This window comes from Nelusetta ayraudi, unplaced genomic scaffold (assembly GCF_046127955.1).
Source record: "Nelusetta ayraudi isolate G7.1 ecotype Tasmania unplaced genomic scaffold, CSIRO-AGI_Nayr_v1 ptg000042l, whole genome shotgun sequence".
Taxonomy (NCBI): Eukaryota; Metazoa; Chordata; class Actinopteri; order Tetraodontiformes; family Monacanthidae; genus Nelusetta; species Nelusetta ayraudi.
This window is the reverse complement of record NW_027466092.1, coordinates 6,801,777-6,822,777: the sequence shown is the minus strand read 5'-3', so window position 1 is coordinate 6,822,777 and position 21,001 is coordinate 6,801,777. Positions and strand designations below refer to the sequence as shown.

Genomic DNA, 21,001 nt, shown 5'->3' with positions numbered 1-21,001 from the left:
TGGGGGGGATAATTTAATATGACACACACGCACACATGCGCGCACACACACACACACACACACACACACACACACACACACACACACGCACACATGCGCACACATGCGCACACACACACACACACACACACACACACACACACCGGTACTAGAGAGGTGTGCCTAATAAAGTTGCCAGTGAGTATACGTTTTTTTGCGGACTTTGGCAGTGTGTCTGAGTGAACTGTTTGTAGTCGGGCAAGTGGAGACCTGTTGTAATTCACTGAATACAACTGCCAGGAAAGGTTATCCAAATAGCCTTTTTTGACATGTCTTATTAAAGAAAAAATAAACCAAAAACCCGCACACCATATGCACCTTTTCTTTTCCGAAACAATGACACTGCAGCCTGCCCCTTAACCTGAATGCAATGGTGGTTTACAGTGTTGCATTAATTCTTAATTTTATTTTTTCCACTTTATTGTTATTTTAATTCTTTATTTTTTGCAAGGGTTTTATGTCCAGCGCTTATTACTGGATTGGGATGCTACAGCAGTTTCAATGGTTTTGTGTGGACAAACACATTTCTTGACGCAATATGTTGACACTTTTTTTAAATCGTATTTTAAAGAATGAATTTTTATTTTCCCTGAGGTGATGCTCTCTGAAAGGATCAGTAAAGTTATTTCTAATGTAATGTAATCAAATCGGATCTAATCTAGTCTAATCTAATTGAATTGAATCTAATAGATTTGTTCAAAGCCTAAATCCCAATCTCTCCTCCGGTTTAAATTACACTAACCTCTAGGCTTAATGTAAATGAAAATGCACATGATAAATTGTCATTTAATCGAATCACCACTGCATCAAAGTTAATTGACAATTTATATATTGAATGAATCATTATCATAATTGAATTATCACAACAACAAAAAAGTGATTGCAAATTGGTTCATTCAACGGTGATCAATTAAAAACACGCACAAAAAAAAAAAAAGAAAATGTGCAGCCTCTGTGCGACCATTCGTCGTCATGACAAATGCTCTGCTGGGGGAATTAAGTGCACATCAGTAACTGGGGTATTGTTTAATCAATTTGATACATTTCATTGTGTGTTTCAGTTGATCACCAGGAAGCAACTCGTATGTGTGATGAGGAACAAAAAGTGATTGAGCTTCATTCTCACAAAGACAATACGAAATTATCCCTGCCAAAAAAAAATTACAGAAAAGATGTTGGCAACTGAGCACTCTACCCTCTGATGAGATATTTATAACCTCTTCAAGCTGCTGGGCCAATAAAAGTGTTTGTGTCCTCAGGAACTGTGGGTAGAAGTGAACTAAAATGAGAGCATTTGGTAGAGACGGACAACAAAACAGTGGAAGTGCTGATGACAGTGAGGTGAGGGGTGGAAACATGGCATAATTAACCAATTCTGGAGTAAGAAAAACAAATTGATTTGGATTATATTCCAGTAAAACGGCTATAAATGGCACTGATCTCTGCCTTTTAAATTGATTCATCACAGGCTCTTATCTCCTTTTCACAGTGACACCAAAGAGTAGCTGAAGCAAATTTAGCTTTAAGTGTGTATCAAAGAGAAAGAGTGGCGAGACACTGACCTTATTTCATTACAGTTAGAATTCCCTGGAGTTTAATTGGCTGAAAACCAACCCACACCTCGCTCCACAGGTCCACTGGACTGGCTTCCATTCGCAAATACTTGTTGACAGAAATCATTATTATTTTTTTATTTAAATATTCCAATATAAATCATATAAAAAGAGGGTCCACTTGTGGAGTTGATGTATACCTGCCCTGTCTGACAAAATAAGTAAGATCAAGTTGGGAAATTATAAAACAGAGTTTGTGTTATTACTGCCTGCAGTGTCAGTGAAGCTTCTCAGTCGTCTAGGTCATTGTAGTCATCACAGACCACTGTCACTGTGCACTCTGCTTTCTGGTGATTAGATGTTAGTATGTTTTTCTAATTTACCTCTGGTTTCTGTTGTTTTATTATTAAATTCCAATAATTAAAAAAAAACAAAACAAAAAAAAACAATCTGGGATTTAACAGTCGACAAGCATGTGTGCTCAGCGACTAGAAGTAAACTTTTACATCAGTTCATAGTCTGTTTATAATAGAGTAACTTTAAAGATAGGCAGAGGCTTTCACTGCAGGATTTGGGTCCATTGTCTGATTCCCCGCATGCCCCTCCTCCCAGCTGGGGTCAAAGTGAGATAGATTTGATATCTGAAATTGAAATTCTGTAAGCCCACGGTAAGCCTGGGCTGTTTTCAGCGAGTATCACCTGAAAGGCATCAGTGAATTAAAAGTGCAGCATGCGCACATTTGTGCCTCTTTTAACAGTTAGTCTTAATCTTGATGGGTGGAACAGGCCCGGACACCTGACCCGCTCCGCCGTCCGCGCCCGGTATCGAGGAGAGAAATGGGAACTTGGAGAAATTGGCGGCGAGGAGACAGCCAGAGCGCTGTGGGAAATGAAAGGGCAGCGAGATGACAACAAATACAGGGGGATAGTGGAGAGTAAAGGTAAAGGACATTGACCGGGCACTGGGAGAAGAAGTGGTGGGCAGTGCGACGGAGGATGCACAGCCAGGGCAAAGCAAAAAAATAAAAAATAAAGTACAAAAAAAGAGGTGAATACAGAGTGGCATCTCAAAGAAAGGGAATGGAGGCAGGGAGGCGTGTAATGATGCCTGTATCTGTCGCCATCCAGGACATTCACATCCATCCCAAGGACTTCCAGTGCACCTCTGGTGTATTTACAAAGAAGCATTGCTGTGATTTTGTGTGCTCTTAGTGTTGTTTTTTTAGCCTCGCGTGGCAAACAAATCACTCTGTCACACTGAAATGCCACCCGTCCTCCTCGCCAGCCTCCAGTAGACAGCGCTTTCAGCCGCTCCTTTTTCCCCCTTTAACATTTCCTTAACAAATCATCTTCATTCGCAGATATAAGGGGGAAAAAAAAGACAAGGCTGCGAGAATCTACTCCTCCAAACTGCTCTGGAAAACCGTAGAAAGATGAGGTAGACAGACCTACTCTGCGTTGTGGGCAACGCCTGCTGCTAAAAAGATAATTGAATTGCTAGAATGTTCCGATGGTGACCGTTTCACCAGGGGCCACCAAAGGCTTTTTTTTTTATTTTTATTTGTTTCCGCATGTTTCCACATTACTCCCGATTGGCTTTGACAAAAACTGCATTTCTGCAAATACAGAGACGGTCGTGACGATTATTATTTTTACAGTTCAACTTTGTAAGTTACAGTGGGCAGTTAGCGCGGTGACTAATCGCCGCGTGCATCACTGGATCGCACGGCCACCGCGCACTTGCTCCAACAGCGGCGAGCAGTCTGCGCCGCGGCCCCCGTCCCCTCACGTCCTCCTCGATATTACGTCGTTTGTTTTGCAATCGGAAATAAACAAACGAGCGACGCTCCCCGCAATTGCACAACGCGCACCGTCGCATCAGTAATTAACGTGCGCGCAGCGTTGACGCCCATCCTTCGCACCAGTCGCCTTGTTGTGGCATCGACGCCCAATCGGTGCGCCTCCGTAATTAACAAACAAACAACCCACCGCCGCGTCTTCCCACCGGCTGCCATTTTCTCAGCCAACACACATACGCACACATACACAAACCATTCAATTTCGAGGCCCACAGCATCTGTGTGTGTGTGTGTGTGTGTGTGTGTGTGTGTCTTTCTCGTTCTGCGTGTGTGTTTGTGTGTCTCATCAGCAATCATTCAATCGTTGTCAATTAGAGCGGGCATGAGAGTGAAGGCAGCGCCAGCCCCGGTGGAGGGAGTGAGGGCCCGAGAGGGAGGCAGGGATTCTTAATAGAGCATTTAATGAAACTTAATGGTTGTCTTTGTGCTCTCCAGGGAATTGGCGAGAGGCAGATGGCTGTTGTTTAGTGATGACACCATTCATTGTGCATTCAAAGCGCGTTCTCATTATCAAACTTGATTTGTTTTGTTCTGGATTTTATTTTTTTTTTTTTTGGGGGGGGGGGGGGGTGATGGTGGTGACAAATATAAAAATAATAGATGTCACGGTATGGCGGAATATGCAGAGCAACTGCGATGCCTTTCTTCACTGGGGAACCAATTAAATCAAGGACAATGTTCACCTCATGGTGAGATGTATCGAGTGAGAAATGAGTGTTTTCCAAAAAAGTAACTTTGTTGACAGAAATAGACCATTTTTTTTTTTTTATGAACATGTTATAAACAGAGCGGAAGTCTCCCGAAGCCTATTCATTGTGGACCTGTGCTACTTCGATGTTCAGATGACTGTCACGGGTCGCACACCTCAGAAAACGATCCCTCTTGGAGAGGACTCAAACATAGCTGCAATACTTTAATTAGACTGTAGGGGTCTCTGCTGTGGCAGAGGCAATTTCTTCCGTCCGGTCTTGTCTGGACGCTGACACAACTCACAATGAGGGGCTGAACCAACAACTCAGACAGGAAGGGGGGGGGGAAAATGACATTTTCAAGAGAATGACTCACATGCGCACACACATTATTTATTTATGCACTATTTCCCCTCTGCTCTATGTCAGTACTCTGGTATGAATAGCCATCATGGTCTCAGAAGTCCTCCACCATCCCTCAGATGACTCATAGATCAGATTCACAGCTCAGCATAACTGGATATATGAGCTTTCCATACCCCATAACACAAATGGAAGCCCCGTTTCAAGAGCCATGTTTCACTTTAAAAGCCATTAAAAAAAAAAAAAAAAAAAAGCAGAACAATTATGCAGTATTAATCTTAAATTGGTCATGCTATTGGAGGGTCTGGGAGGACCCACCTCATAGCAGCCCAGCACCTTCCTGTGACCCCTGAGAGGTCATTACGGTAACGGTAGGAAGGCGGTGGTGGTCTCTGGCGATGTCTGAGGGCCTGTAATTGGTGTGGTCTTCTCAATTGTTCTGAGCTCTTGACCAACACAAGCATTCATTACCGCTGAGCCACAGGACAGTTTTGCTGGCTAGGATGAAAGAGGTTACTCATCGTCTCCGCCAGCCCACTCTTTACCAGCTCAGGTCGTAGCGGATGGGCGATGGTTTTGTTAAAACATCATACTAGAACCACTTTTTAAAAAAACAAACCAAAAAAATAACATTCATTCAAAACAAAAAAGGGGCTGACACATTTTGTCCAAATGTTGCATTTCCTATGTTTTCTAACATTGACTCGCCATCCATTTTCAGAAGTGAAATGGATGAAATGGAACCCTTTACTTTTGTGCGTCACTTTTTACATTGAGTGTGCTAAAGCACACTTTTCAGGAAATCAGCTCACTGTAATGTCAACAAATGCACTGATACCTTCCCAGCTTTGTGACAAAAATCTCAGTCAGGTGTTTGTTTTTGCCACCAGAGACACATGCACGAGGTACAACAGAGCACCAGCTTTGTCTCTAAACACTGGCTAAATGTGATGTTTTCTGTTCTGTGTTTTTTTTGGGTTTTTGTTTTTTTTTTTGGTTGTTTTTCAGTCGAGGAATCATATGAGGCTCCTCCACCCGAATGAAAACAAGGATCTGAAAATGGGTGTAATACGGGACCTTTAAAGCCGCAAAACAAACATCGGCATCATCACAAACAGCAGCCAGAATCATACCTGGCTTTTAAGAATGCATTAGTGTTGACCACGGATGGAACAGGAACATAAAAGTGGGCATTATTTCTTATGTTGAGACACACGCTCTGTCCGCCAATAACAGTAACCCTCCCAGTGGTTGCTGTCATCACCGCCACTGCTGAAGGACGTGCCAGGCTCCACACAATTCAAATCTGTGATTCGTGACTCAGTCGCTGTGTCACTATGACACAAGACGGCACGCACGGAGCACATGCAGTGCTAGACAGGGACCTCAGCTGGTCGACTGGTCAACGGCGTGTGATGTCGCAGCTGTTAGCCCACTACTAGTTATGAGCGACCGGTATCTCCACACTCGTCGTTCCTCCTTCAAATCAATGCACTGTGCAAAAAGTGCTGTAGAACATGGGCCGTGTGAAAATGAAAGTAAAAAACAAAACCAAAAAAAACAAGAATTTGAATGAATATATTCAACTGTACAGTTTCGAGTACAACGAGAGCTGCGTTCTGTGGGTGTGTGTGCACGCTGCATGTTTATTCATTTTTTCAACATCTTAAGTCCCCTGAAAGAACAGCGCAGTTTGCATAACTAATTCCGGTACTGTGCATACAGTATGCTGCAGACCTCCGTTTCTTCTCGCCTCCTCCAGTCGTACAGTCAGCGAGCGAAGCTTCAAACACGCTAGCGACTTTTTCAAGTAATGTGCTATTTGCTCTGCTGAGATTAACTCTGCACCGATAATTTCATATTTGCTAAATTGTTCCCACGTCCAAGGCTTGAGTATATCAGTCAGCCGGACAGCTAATGAATTTGTTGTATTGATTATAATACCAGAGGGCCGGGGCTAGGAAATATGAAGTGTCAAGTAGTCATTAATTCAAGAGAGAAGTTGGCAAACATCATCGACTCGTTCCATTACGCAAAGTCCACATATAATTGACCCCGTGGCTCATTGCCTCCTCAGAGGGCTAATGTTGAAAGTTCTGGATTTTCAGCCGTGGAAAATATTCTTTCTGAGATCTGCACTGGGTCTCCTCGGACGGCCGTTGCGGCAGACTCTCCCTCCGCTCCGAAACGTTTTGCTCAATGTTCATCTTCACGCCAACTTAGAGATGAAGAATAAAGTAGAAGGTCTGATGATGAAGATTGCTCAAAGCATTTTGAACTGGTGTTTATTCATATGCACTCACTTCAAAGGGGCCTTTTTGTTTTGTTTTTTCCATCATCTGACTTGCTGCGTACCCCTCACACCACAGAAAAATTACAATGAACCGCCGCATAAAAGCGAGAGTACAAGGGGGAAAATAATTGGCATTTAAAGTGGATAGACATTTTCCTTTTGTGTGATAATGTGAAGAGCCCATAATTGTGCTTGAGCGGGAAGACATCCTGAAACTCCTCTTTATGATCTGGCTGAGTATGCACATTCTTGTTTTTCCCAGTGAGAAACTACAGCTGGATTTTTTTTTTTTTTCCTCTCCCACAAGAGCTGTGCGTATTGACAGGCACACGAGTAAATCTTTCAAATGTTAATTCCAGTGCTTCGGCACAATACGGTACAACCTATTCGTGTCAACTGCAGGCGTCTTCTTTGAATAATGTAAAGACCAAGGTGTGCTTGCAACGCCTTTGCAGTGACAGGCATTTTTGTCAGGATTGTCTCGCAGGAGCGCACCGCCGAACAATCATGCCTCCACATTTAAATCTTTGATTCTGCAGTGTGTACCTTGAACCACCTGTAGTATTTCAGCAACAAATCGCACCCCAAGGCTTCATATCGTTATATTTGGTTTTGGTTTTGTTTTTATGCCATTCAGCCCTCAACTTCAAAAAGAAATTGAATCACAAAAGTGATTACAATAAGCCAAGAGTTGAATCAATACTGTGCCTTGTGGCGGAAAAAAAAAACATGTCAATTCACAACCTGTTCAAGAGTCATTGTGTTTGCTCATAGTCACATCTGGGGGACGGCAGTACGGTAGAGAAGTAAACAAATAAATACACTCTGCAGGTCAAGCATGCTCGACCTCCTGATTCTAAGGTAGACTCTACAACCCCCATCCAGCTTCTCAATATAAGCACCTCAACTGACAATTGTAGAAAGCGATCTTTTGGCACTGTCCATGGTGCTGATCCTGTGCACACACATCTGCAATATATCTTCCCCAGTCTAATCCATCCAATAACTTACATACAATGTCCTTATTTCCTTAAGCATAGCACACTTTTTTTTTTTTTTCAATAAACTTGCATTTAATCCACCAATCACTGTGGCGAACTAAAACATGCCATACTGAAAATGGAAACAGAAGGAAATAGACTGCTGCCTGGAGGTTTATCTCTCGGACTGTTGATTTGTGTGGTATTACTTCCAGCAAATCAAATTGCCACCATACCACACTCAAAAACAATCCCAAAAACAAAATGAGAGATCACCCGTCGTGCAGAAACTTTTTTCATTTAATTTTGTTTGTTTTTGTTTTGTCACTTTTGTGAAGGTATGAATGAATGTGTGTTCTCCTCTGTGCAGGAGAGCTGTACATCGGTGGCGTGATCAAGAACATGTACAGCAATCTGCCCAAACTCATTGCATCCCGGGACGGGTACCAAGGCTGCCTGGCCTCCGTGGACCTGAATGGGAGACTCCCCGACCTGATTGCAGATGCCCTCCACAGGGTGGGTCAGGTGGAACGAGGCTGCGACGGTGAGTGATGGAGATCAGTCTGCCGCACACTTTCACTTCCACTTTCCAATGTTTACCTTTCATATTCAGGTACAGTGCTGCTCTGTCAGTACAGAAGGGAACGCACAGTTGTTTTGCGGCATATTGCAGCCAAACTCGCACACTGACGCCCTGGTCTGATGTAGGGATGGAAAAAATAGAAAAATTATTTATTTTTGTAGAATGGGGAGAGGGAATCAAAAAGTATTGATTGTCCGTTTGTCTGTTATTATTCATTAGCAATGGAAATCCTGTGTCTAAAGTACTCTGCAGCAATATCTCCATCAAAATAGCTGAAGAATGGGGTCACTGTCTACTCAGCTGTAATTTGAGTGTGTCAATTGAGGATAAAAACAAATTGTAGTGTTCTCTTTTCAAATGTTCTCCTCCTCGCAAGAGAGGCTGCGAGAGAGAGGGTTTTTTTTTTCTCCTTGCGCAGAGCAGACACACCAGCATGGCAAATTGGTTATTTGTGTGTTGCTGCCTTTTTCTGATAAACACAAGCAACCCCACCCAAATTCTTACAGCTCTGGGCAGTGTTTACATTCTAAGCCTCTGTCTGCTTATACTCCCCTCGCCCCATGCCGCCTAAATCCGCCATGAGGGAAGCATCTTCACCTCTGATGCAATTGTCATTGGACCTGATACTGGCGAGCACCCTGATCTTCACCGGCTTTTAGCGTGAGCCATGCCGAAGCCGTCGTCGTCGTCGTCGTCGTCGTTGTTTGTAGCTGCCAGCAGCAGCAGCAGCAGCAGCAGCAGCAGCAGCAGCAGCAGCAGCAGCAGCAGCTCTGCAGCACCGCGCCGCTGCATCTGGAGCTGCAGACTCCCCGTGTTTGGTAGTTAATCCTCAGAATAACAGTGGATTCTTTGACCGCGGCATTTCCTCCTAGCGCAGCTCACAAGCCTTTCTCCTCCGCCACCACGTCCCAATGGCGTGCGGAGTGTCTGAGGTCACTGCCTTGATTTCCCTCGAGGGCGCGCTGGCTGACGCGATGCAGCGCGGATCCAGGGTTTATATAAATATATAAATATATGTAACCCGCACCCTGCCAAGCGCTTTATTACACTGCAATTACTTTGCTCCAAACACAGTTCAAAATGACATTAGGTACAAGTTTTGACACCTGCAGGCAGCAGTACTGGATGTTAATGTCATTTGATATGATATGCCACATGTGATCAGTGAGCATTTTTTTTTTTTATGTTACAGCCACATTCCAAAATAGATTAAATTCTTTTTTTTTTGCCAAAAGGCACCTGAAGGACTCGCATGTCCAATCAACTCAATTTAACACAGGTGGGCACCAATTAAGCCACATAAGCACCTCAAGGATGATTCAGTTGAAACTGGATGCACCTGATCTCAATTTTGAGCTTCATGGCAAAGGCTGTGGAAGTTGCAGTTTTAATAAATTTGCACAAATCTCAAAATCTCAGAAAACACCATTGCCATTATGGGGTGAAGTGAAGTGAAGTGAAGTTCTGCGAATACATCTTTATGTTGCACAAACAGCTTTTAGAAATGACTTCAAACACAATATTCTCACACAGTCCTAAATGTTGACGATGACATCAGCTGAGATCATTTCCAACTTCCAATTGATTTTATTAACGTGCATGTATGAGTTCAGATTATGAATAACTTGAAGCTAAATGGAATAACTTGTAACAACTTATTCAACAAGAAAAGAGGGGTGACACCTTTGTGATGTGTTGTGTTGTACTGGCCGTGGACCACTGCCAAAGCCCTGACCCCGTCTCTTCTAAGGGTCACCGTAAGCTTGTGGACCAGGGAAACGTGTGGTCAGATGTGGCTGCTGGTCACGTCTCCCCAGAGCAAAGGGCCAAACAAAGGGCAACACACTGAGCTTGTTCTTGCAGCTCTCTACTGACTCAGCAGATCAAACCAACTTAGAGGGGTTGTGGGGTGTATGTGTGCGTTGGGGGGCGGCATAAGGACATGGGGAGGATCGAATTTCAGCTGCATAAAAACTGTTGCTGATTCAGCAGAGTTCAAAAAAGGGGGTAGCAAGAATAAATGACCAAAAAAGCGAAGGAAAAAAATAAGCAAAGAAGAAAAAAAGATTCTGCCATTATTTCTTGCAAACGTTACAGTGCAGACATTTATTGGGGAGTCAACAACAATTTCACTCAATGTGCTCCACTTGGTTTTCAAAGCTCCTATATTAAACCCATTTTTACTTCTTATTGATCATCGTTGAAAACAGAAGAAGAAGAAGAAGTGCTAGATCTCAGTAAAATTTGTTTGGCCCTGTATTTGTACCAAAACAAGGCAAGTCTGAGTGGAACAAACAACTGGCCTGGATGTGCCCTTGGTGACATCACCAAGGGATACTATTTGGCTTGTGGGGTTTATTACATTAGCTGTAAAAATCAAGTAAGCAGTAGTCATTTAATAACCCAACCGGTTTAATCATTCTAAAACTTTGGCAAAGTGAATTTCGCACAATGTGGGACCTTTAAAATGTTTCCAAGGAACACCACTTAATTAATCTTTAATTTTTAATTAAGCAACAGAAGTCGATCTGCGCCGTGACACTCTAGTCTATCGTTAAAAAGGAGGCAGATGTTTCATTTATCACCCAGCTGTTACTTGGTGACACAGGTGACGGCAGCGACTGAGATGGTTTTACCTCGGGCTCAGCGCAGCTCGTGTTTTCATGTTGGCTCATCGACTCTCTGCATTGTTTAACGTCTTCCCTGATGTTGAGAACTGTTGATGCAACTTGTTTCAAAGCACCTTAGTAAATTTCCTTTTGGCAACCAGGCAAACAGCATGTGGCTGACCGCTAGTTAAAGGCCACTTGAAGTGCTATGGTACGGTGAGGCTATTATGACAATCTGCTTAATTTCCTCCCCAATAGAAACTGTTATTAGTCAGCAATTAATTGGGCAATTAGCCTGGTTAGGAAATACTAACAGAACTAGCGGATAAAAAAAAAAAAAAAAAAATCAAATTGAATTTAAGCTGACATTTTGAAGCGTAAAGTAGAAACCTCTCACACATCGGTGATTTACTATTATATTTCATTATTTATTTTCTCTGGGTTTTGGAGGGGGAGGAGGGCTTTCTTTTAATTGGACCATTTGTAAATGGCACAGTGAGATGTCTGTTTATCTACGAGGAAACAAATTAGTCTGCCGTTGAACCGTGGGTCTTTGGAAATGTTGGTGTTTAATTGAGATTTTAATGAGAATCCATCCCCACCACCAACACGACACTCACCACGCTTATTTATTTTTGGAATAGTTCTCTCGCCTTGTGACCTGATCTGCATTTTAAGCTTGAATGCCACCCTTCTGATTTTCATTTTCTTTCTTTTTTGCACGTGTGCTCTAAAGAACACATCAAGTCCTGCAGCAAAGACAGCAAATTGGTTTTCATCCGTCATATGTGCTTCTAGTATCACAGAGGGAACAAAAACCGATCCAGAGATAATCGTTTTTGCATCATGTCTGTTCACATGTCGGCACCTAATGATTTGTGGGTATGTTTAATCTAAAGTATGAACGTGCACTCTCAAAGAAGCCTTTTACATTACCCAGCCTAATTAGCAGCTCGAGGCCCACTGAGAAATGACAAGAGCAGAGTTTCTAATTGAAAATTTAATGTCTTCGGTCATCCATGACAGCAGGAGCGGAACAACAGCGGAGAGCCGGCAAACACAAAAGCAGCAAAATGTGTACATGCGTTGATTGCTGTAATCATTCTTTCTGCTCCTCCCTGCCTGTCCTCCGTGGCTCTTCAGCTCCGCAGGACGACACAAATCAAGTGGATCACGGTTGAGCAGTAAAATGTTTCTGGCAAAAACATATTAGCAATGAATGTTTAATTTGACCAGTTAAAATCTAAAGTGTTGAAAAACTAACCCTGCAAATTATGTGCATACAATATTCAATAAAGTGCTTTATCAATAGAGGCACCCAAATAAAATTTGCAACCAGAAAATTGTGAACCTGTCTAAGCAGACTGAGCTGCCGTGCCACGCTGTTAAAGACCCCGTGCATGACAAATTTGACTTTTTAACTGTGCATTCGCCGCACCGACCCAGATTTGATATCTGCACACTTCTACACCTAACATAAACCCTCTTCATCTCCGCGGTGAGCTGGATATTTTGATTTTGTGGAGGGCTAATGGGGTTGTGAGCAAAATAGTTTTTAAATTAAACGGAGCTAAACAGAGAATTTTGGTTGGATCAGCCAAAAAAAAAAACAATTGAATGAATGAATGATCAATCAGAATATGCTAACAAATATGATTGTTCTTTGTGGTGGCGCCCACAGGACCCAGTACCACCTGTACGGAGGAGTCATGCTACCATCAGGGGGTGTGTCTCCAGCAGTGGGAGGGCTTCACCTGCGACTGCACCATGACGTCCTATGGTGGTTCATTCTGCAACGATCGTAAGTGGCCTTCCTATTTAGCCTGCCGTGTGTGGTTGGAGTGTGTGCGTGGCGGACGGAGGCGCCGTAGGTCCATGTCTGTCTAGCCAGGCAGGAAGCTGCTCGTTGGAGGTTTGTTCCAAATTGCATACTTCTGCCGGCGTGCTTCTATACAATGGACATACTGTGCGCTGCATTCATCTCAGCAGGGTACTGCACAAGCAGATTGTGCACTACTTTTATTTTTTCTTTCCTCTTTATGATAACAACGTATTTACTTTGAAACTATCGCCAAGTAAACTGTGAACCTCTTTTATTACTGGAGAAGAATGCTCAAGACTTAAAACAATTGAACCAAACGCACAGCGTAACATTGATGCTTGAAAAAAATACCCATAATAAGCAGCCTCGGCTTCGCCGCATGATGGCTAGCCAATGCACCCTATTCTTAGCTAGCGGAGGAACATCAATATGAGGGCTTTTGAGATTGTAGTGTTGTCGCGCACTCTTATCTATTTGTTGTTTTCATTTATTAATTTACTTTGTGTGCAAACACTTCACTGCTTTGCTGTGTACCACTCTGGACCGGCACAGTCAAAACATTTAGTGTTTGCCAAAGGAGTATGCAATTCGGAATGCACCCGGGATTTTTACCCACAGTTACGGTGTTATGGCTGCTGCCTATGCTGATGATTTCGACTGTTCAACATGCCGCCTTGCAAACACAAGTCAAGTTCCTCAATGGAACCCGGAGTCGACAAGCGTATAGCTCTACATTAGCAGGGCCACCGCGCACCCCTGCTCTCTGTATTAACATATCATTCAGTTTTCTTGCCTCTTGCACCACTCACAGTAACACTTCCGATTGTAAAACTCAGTGAGTCACTGAGACACTGGCTCCCGAGCCACTGAGACATTGGCTCCCGAGGCACTTCTCATGCATGCTGTGAGAGGATATGGTGATTTACGTTCCGTGTCACTGCCATGCAGTTACCTGCTGGGTGTCTGGCAGAGAGTAAGCTGAGGAAAGGAAAGGAAGGCTTGGAGAAAAACTGAGAGGGAGGATTCATCAAGTGTGCTGCTTGTTATTGGTTGGAAATCTGTCTTTACACGCTATAGATTTTGCATTTACCATTAGCATGTATGCTATCCAAGATACTCATAAAGTCTTTGTGAGTTGTTGTGCTAAAGTAAACAAGTGTAGCCTAAATATAATACATGTAATCAGACTGTTCCACCATGTAGACGCTTGGTGTCTACCCTCCAGTGTTTGTGACTTTAAAACCCAAGACCAGTTAGCTTATAGCACTGGCCGTTAGCAGGGCAGAGTGACACGATAGTCCGCTTGTTTGAATTCACACTTTTTACTTGTTTAATGGTGGGGAATATTTAAAAGATGAACCGCCTCATGTTCCTTTTTTGCGGTAGAGTTTATCAGTGCTGCACATGTTATGCCATGTTAGCGAGACAGATGATTAGAAGGCACGGCAGTGGGAGGGCGATTAACATGGCGCTCCTTTGATGGGGAGAGGGCAATGGAACACCTCCGTAGTCCCAGTAGACAGCCGGCCTAAGATAAGCAGAGGGATCCCTCGGCCCTTGAGGGGGAGGAAGAGGAAGAGGAGGAGGAGGAAGAGGGGGACTCTGCCTGTGGGAAGAGCGGCCCAGCAGCAGCCCAGCTCTCAGAGATGATAGGTAGAAACCTGCTGGTGTGAGGTGTTTTAACAGAAGAGCCGGGTGATGTGCTTGTGGCGAGAGAGCGCGGAGCGGAAGGGGAGGACCTCAACAGGCAGCACGAGCGCTCATCATCAAACAGCAGCATTTAATTATGTTCCTGGAGAACAATCAGTGTGCCAGCTGCTGTTGCGATGCCCCCTCCGCTTTGCACCGTGTGCCGTTTATTCAAATGGAGGTGCTGTCATACTATAGGACGACAATGACCAACTTTGAATCCATGAATATTTGCGCACGACCATTTTTAGGACGCAAACACAAAAGCCAACAAACTTCTGTTAAGACATGTGTGCGCATTGGACTACAAAACAGTTGGAATGAATAATTGGCCACACCGGCTCATTTGGACGGTTTTCAGATGTGTCTTGCTGGAGTATGGCAGCCTCTTTACATATGTGCATGCACTGCAAAAGCTGTTCTCTGTTGCTTCATGTTTTTTTTCCCCCTCCTCCTCAAAGCAGCCGCTCTCCTCCAGACTTGCACTTTCGTCTAAGTTTCTCCCGCCTCGGAATCTTGAAAAGCAAAACTTGCTTCTCGCTCTTGAGAGCCCGATTTGCATTCTGCATCGGGTTACCTTCCTCTCATTTACTCCCCTTGTTGTTTTCTTCACTGCGGGTGTGACCTTGAGCTTCCTCTGGCCCTTCATGATCATCAATCAAGAGTTTTTTTTTTTTTTTCTCTTCTGAGTCTTCTCAAAAACTTTCTTGAGCCATCACTGATTCTCAGAATCCAAGGTAGGAACTTGTAACATTTTTTTTTCTTCCTTCAGGCCGACCTGTTCTTTTTTCTTCAAGGGTTACAATACCCCACCCATGCTCTCACTGTTTAATTAAAACATAATGCAATTATTTTTCATGTGCAATAATGTGAACTAGCCTGTGTCTCATGTCTGTACATGAGTTTGCAACATACAGCAAACACTGCGACTGCGGCGGGTTACCAGGTGCATTGCATCTCTTTGTAGCTTTTCAAAAGGTGCCCATGAGTGTGTGTGTGTGTGTGTGTGTGTGTGTGTGTGTGTGTGTGTGTTTGTGCGTGTCATCAAAAGAAGGAACAAAAATAGGACCACAGAAATGAATCACAAAGGAGCACAGAGACGTCCCACACTTCATTTTTCACTCGGGCCAGACGCAGTGTGAGAAGGTGGACACACGCTCACCTCTGCCTGGTGACACGCTGGTCTCACACCCCCAGGGAGTGGGGGGTGTGGGGGTACTGTAAATACCTTTGTTATCGCAGCTTGGAATTGATTTGAATGGAGCTGTGCGACAGGAAGGAGGCCGATCACAGGCGGAGTGCGTGGTCGAGGACATTTGCATAATTATTCTGTCATAATAGCTTCAGTCTGTGGATGGCTTTCCACAGTGGATGTGTACAGAATGCATGTGGGTTTACGCGTGGCGCTAGAGAAGAGCAGTATGTGTGTGTGTGTGTATTTGTGTGGATGGTGATAATCTAGTGAGTAGCTTAAGGGGCTGGCTGCCAAGTGTATATGGCCATTACAGCCATCAGGCTCTCAGTGGTAGTATGCCTAATATTGTTTTTCCGCCCAACAAGTTTAGACAGTTGTGAGTTTTCCTTGCAGTCGGAATGAGAAATGGCTAATTTACTCTAAGCAGCTATTTGAATTGGTTGTTTCAACACTCTCTCCATTTACATCAGACACGCGTCTTTTTACCCATTGCGGCAGGCTCATGCCACGTTTGATTTTCATCTTCTGAGAATTGCGGTAATCGTCCATTGGTCGGCCTTACTGCAATGGGTGCGGTTCACATGACGGCGGTTTAAAGACTTCAGATCTGCTCGCCAACTGGTCCGGGCAGCTTAGATTTATTGCAGGCTTCAACATTTCAAAAAACAAACCTAAAGAAAATACCTCTGTCTTACCATCTACTCCAGCTTAAAGACAGGCGATCCATCGTAAATGCAACCTCTTATTATTAACTATGACTGCAACTGCTGCCATCTCCTTCCCAATGACATTCCAGTGATCATATGAGGAGGTGTGTTGTTTCCCCTTGCAGTATTGTTGCAGGTAAAACCTTTGGAGGCGTCATGCATCGTTATCCCCAGGCTTGCAGTGTCATATAAGCTTGTGTGATAGAGCCTTGAATTTGGATTCAAAGACTTTTGCAGGCTGGTTTCATAGCTAATGTCCCTGTAGAATTGGTAGGATTGGTGTAGCAACATTCAGCTGGTCCAAAGTTGCTTTCACCCTGCACCTTCACAGACACACTGAAGCTTCATAGTGGCACTCTATAAAGACAAGAGAAGGGAAGTCAACGAGTTCTGTTCAATACAGAGAAAATGGTGACTTTTGCGTGCGTTTAGGTTGTTTTCATTGATAGCCTTGCGTTGTAGGTCCTTTAACATGAGCTAGATTGCGGGCTGTTAAATTGCAGCCTTGTGTTAATGAAAGGAGGGATGATTCAGTTGGCCTAAAGCAGCTACTTAATAAACAGCAGTATTTGTTCTGGATTAATTGGACTGGATTTTTAGTCTCACAAGTTTAGTTTTCTAATCGCAGTGTTAAAAGCCTTTCTGTAGTACCAAAGGGGAGGCTTCTCCAATTATCAAATACACTTACATAAAAATCATTTGGGCCTGAAAATCAACACACCAGTTTCAGGCAGTGCATACTGTCTCTCAGGCATTATTTAAAGCTTACTTGCTCATCTTCCTTGCTCTCGCATCTTTCAACCTTTTTTTTTTTTTTTTGTATATATACTTTTTACTCATTCAATTGTGTTCCAACTGCCCAAATCTCAGAATTGTTTCCGTTATAAATAAAAGGTAAAATTTCCTTTGTTTGTCTTTTTGAGAAACAAGAGAAGAGAAACTGATTTACATTGCCAATGTTAGCATGCTAGAGACTTTTCATCTTCCAGTCCCCCGAGAGGCCAAGCATAATTTGGTTTTGCTGAGTGAATTTGTTTCTGTGATTGGAGCATTTTTCCCTGTTACATCTGTTTTGTGTTCACATTTTTGGTTGTGGTTTTGCAACATCTCTGTGTTTGCAATGTTTGGCTGTTAACGCCGTGTTTGCCCTTGGATCCAGTACAGCTCAACTCATTGACTATGCTTTTGCTCACGCTTAGCCTTCTGTGTGCACCTAACCTCAGCAATTTAAACAGCCACAGTTCACAGTGCAGATAGAAATATAAGCAGTTCCTGTCAACTGGCATGGTTTACAGGTCTTGTAAATGGTGCGGCAATTTGCTACAATGATGCCAAAATCAATGAATGAGTAAATACATGCATTTGAAGTATATGTTAACTCTAAATTACTGCATACTACAGCAAATATTGATATTTTAATGTCAGTTGCAAAAAGATATTATATATTAGGGCTGTCAGTCGATTAAATGTTTTAATCGCGATTAATTGCAAATCAATTGCAAATGTTTTACCCTGCTCTATATGTAATTTAACAAGATATTTATTTATCTTACACTCTAGGAGAAATTGGAGCTGACAATAATAATTCCTTTGTGGAAATATTATATTTTTATTTTCATTGGAACGTTCCAAAACGATTACATACTTATACTGTCCAGATACTCTGCAAAATAAATGAATAAATAAATAAACAAAAAAAAAAAAATCAAACTTTGAGCCGTGATCGCATAGTCAGTTACAATATTTTATTTTAAAATGTATATATATATATATATATATATATATATATATATATATATATATATATATATATATATATATATATATATATATATATATTATATATATATATATATATATATATATATATATATATATATATTCTGTTCATTCAGGGTCAAAAAACATCTGGTGTGCCACCCCCCCTACAGTAAACAGAGGCAAGAAAAAAAAAACAAAAAAAAACTAAATGCTGTCTTGAGCGCGCACAAACAGCAGAGAGCGTTTGTTATGCAGCAGCAGCCCGTGGTGATTGACTGGTCTATTTGTCTCCGCGTAGCGTATAAGTGGGCCACTTGGTATTCTGCCTTATTCATCTGGAACCAACTCAGACAGAGATGCTGTGTAAGTGCGTGCTGTATGAGGGCTTTGTCTCTCTGCCGCTCGCTCATTCCCTGTTTACGCCGGCGAGATAGCGGCCAAGAGAAAACAAGGTGGAGAAGGGAGAGTGAGGCGGGCGCCGGGAGGGAAAAAAAAAAAAAAAAAAAGAGTTGGGGGTGGAGGAGTGGGAGGGGGCGGCTGCCTGTGTTCAATTCTTTGTTTAACCGCATTCGCGGGGCGTTGGCACAACACGTGCACACATACAATGAATCCAGCTGCCGGTGCAAAGTGCTGTCAGGCATACTAATTGAGCGCAGAGTGCCAGTGAGTTTGCAGCACTGCTGATTTCAGTCTGCCGCCTCTCCCCGGTCGGTCCCTCGTCTCTCTTTCCTTTGCTCCACTGCTGATCCCACAAAAGTTAAAGCACCAAGCCGTCCTCGCTAGGTTTCCACGCTTGCATCCACAGAACGCCCATCCCCGCAAGCCCCAGCTCGGTGCCCTGAGAGCCAACATGTGTGCAAAATCTAATAGTAAACTCATGTTGCATTATGAGCAGCGCTATTGGTATCGACTGCCGAAAATTCTCCCTCAGAGAAGATTAATGGTCGCTCTCTCTGACTCTCTCTCTCTCTCTGATGGGCTGTCAGTGAATCTCAAAAAATAAATAAAATAACAGAAAAACCTGTGTTCTCGCCAGCAAGCACTTAATTCTAGATAGGCCTAATATGTTTCAACAGCCATTGATCATGCCTCTGTTGCTCTTTGACAAACTGGATTGAACCTTATTACCGGAATCCACTCGCTCTCATCTTCCCAAGCGACTCGGCGGGTGATTGTTAGCTTTGTGCACCACTTCAGATGGAGACAAAAGTCAGGGGAAAAAAAAAATAAATAAAAAAAGTGAAGATAGTGATCTCCCAGGCGAAGCGGTTTGTTTTATGCAGTGTTACTGTGTTTGAAGTGAGCTTAGTATCAGTTCCAAGCCTGCTAAATGATAATGTCGGCCATAGAGGCTTTCAACATAGATGCCGTGCTGAGCCCAGAGTAGCTCAGGACGGAGAGCAGTACTCTGAGTGTCAGTCGCATTATTCAATCACTCAATCCAAGCAATACATGCAAGTAAGATCGCAAACAAAACAAGACAAAATTCATAAACAATTTTTTTATTTATGTTAATTGGCAATTGACGTCGATTCCCGGAAGCCAAATCAGATAAACTTTGAAGAAATCTGTGACTGTTTTGTCCACATCGTATGTCACCCCACTCTCTATCTATGTTGACGGTTGTTATTCTCTCAACCACCTCCTCAGCCTATCCCACTGCCTCTCGTGACTGTTTCCAAGCGTGCCTAGAAAGAACTGCTGTCCAGGCCTTGCAATTAAGTGCCACCTCATTAGGCCAGAAAAACAGTGTGAATCCTAAATAATTACTTGGCTTACTCGCACACACACACACACACACACACACACATAGAGAGAACCTGCACTCCCTCACAGTCGTCGGCTGTTCCAGAAATTAGACGGAGAGAAAGTGGGACTCGCAGCTATCTTCCCTTTTGCCGTGTGCTGCGAGTGAAAGCATGGCCAAAGAATTGGTGGATGGTTGCGAAATACTGGAAGGACCCGAGTGTATGCTGGTGATGGAATGGTGTTGCGGCGTGCAGAGGGAATTTAGGCACAGTGCTAAAACCTATTTGGTCTCTAGAAGCGCTCCGTAGAAGAACTTTGCTGCTTTCAAGGTTCAGTTTTACACTTCTAGGCTCCCGTTTAATCCCCCAATGAAACTCAAGAACAGTCTTGTACAGTTTGTCAGAGATGACAGCGTAGACTCCATCAAAGCCAGAGAGTGGGAAGGACAGGCACTTTAATTCTGCCCCATTATATGAGAAAAGTTTGTGGGAAACCAAGGCACAGGTATCGTAGCTGCAATAACACTTTAACTCCGAGCCCACCCACTCTTTCAGTCTTCAAAACCGTCTGCTCCTAGGGTTTTTTTTTTATGGGCATTTTGTTGTTTGTTTTGTTGTTTTTTTCCGTTTTATTTTTGTTCAATCTCTTTTTTACCCCCAGAGTGTCTGTTTGTGTTTTGAGGCCAGTGGCTTTGGCAGGTAATCCACAAACCTTCTGATTCCTGTGGGTAAAAGCACCGGGAGAAATCTTCCTTTGGTCTCTCGCCGTTTGATAACACTGCAGAATCTCTCTCTCTCTCTCTCTCTCTCTCTCTCTCTCTCTCTCTCTCTCTCTCTCTCTCTCTCTCTCTCCCTCTCTCTCTCTCTCTCCTTTTGTCTCCCTTTTTTAAGTTTTAATTAAAGATTAGATGAGCTTTAAACAAAAATAATTGGAGTAGTAAAACACAATTAATGGCGCTTTGTAATTGCTTTGAGACCACTTCAGCCACTCGCAAACATTATCAAAAGTATTTTCGTGAATTGAGAACAACAGAGATAAGAGGAATATTTGCGTTTGTGTTTACATGGGGGACGTAGCCAAACTATGAGAAGGGGTTGAAAGATGGGCGAA

General features: G+C 43.1%; 2 protein-coding genes across 9 annotated transcripts in view; one reads left to right on the top strand and one right to left on the bottom strand.

Moving 5' to 3' along the window:
• The window catches only part of LOC142893397 (mitogen-activated protein kinase kinase kinase 11), a 395,948-nt gene that overhangs the window by 51,699 nt on the left and 323,248 nt on the right, over window positions 1-21,001 (bottom strand). The window lies entirely within an intron of this gene.
• Window positions 1-21,001, top strand: part of nrxn2b (neurexin 2b) — a 488,522-nt gene that overhangs the window by 221,163 nt on the left and 246,358 nt on the right. For all 8 annotated transcript variants that reach the window (XM_076033939.1, XM_076033942.1, XM_076033936.1 and 5 more), the window contains 2 exons: window positions 8,147-8,320; window positions 12,650-12,769. In XM_076033939.1, the coding sequence (XP_075890054.1) occupies window positions 8,147-8,320; window positions 12,650-12,769 (294 nt within the window). The remainder of the gene's footprint in view (window positions 1-8,146; window positions 8,321-12,649; window positions 12,770-21,001) is intronic.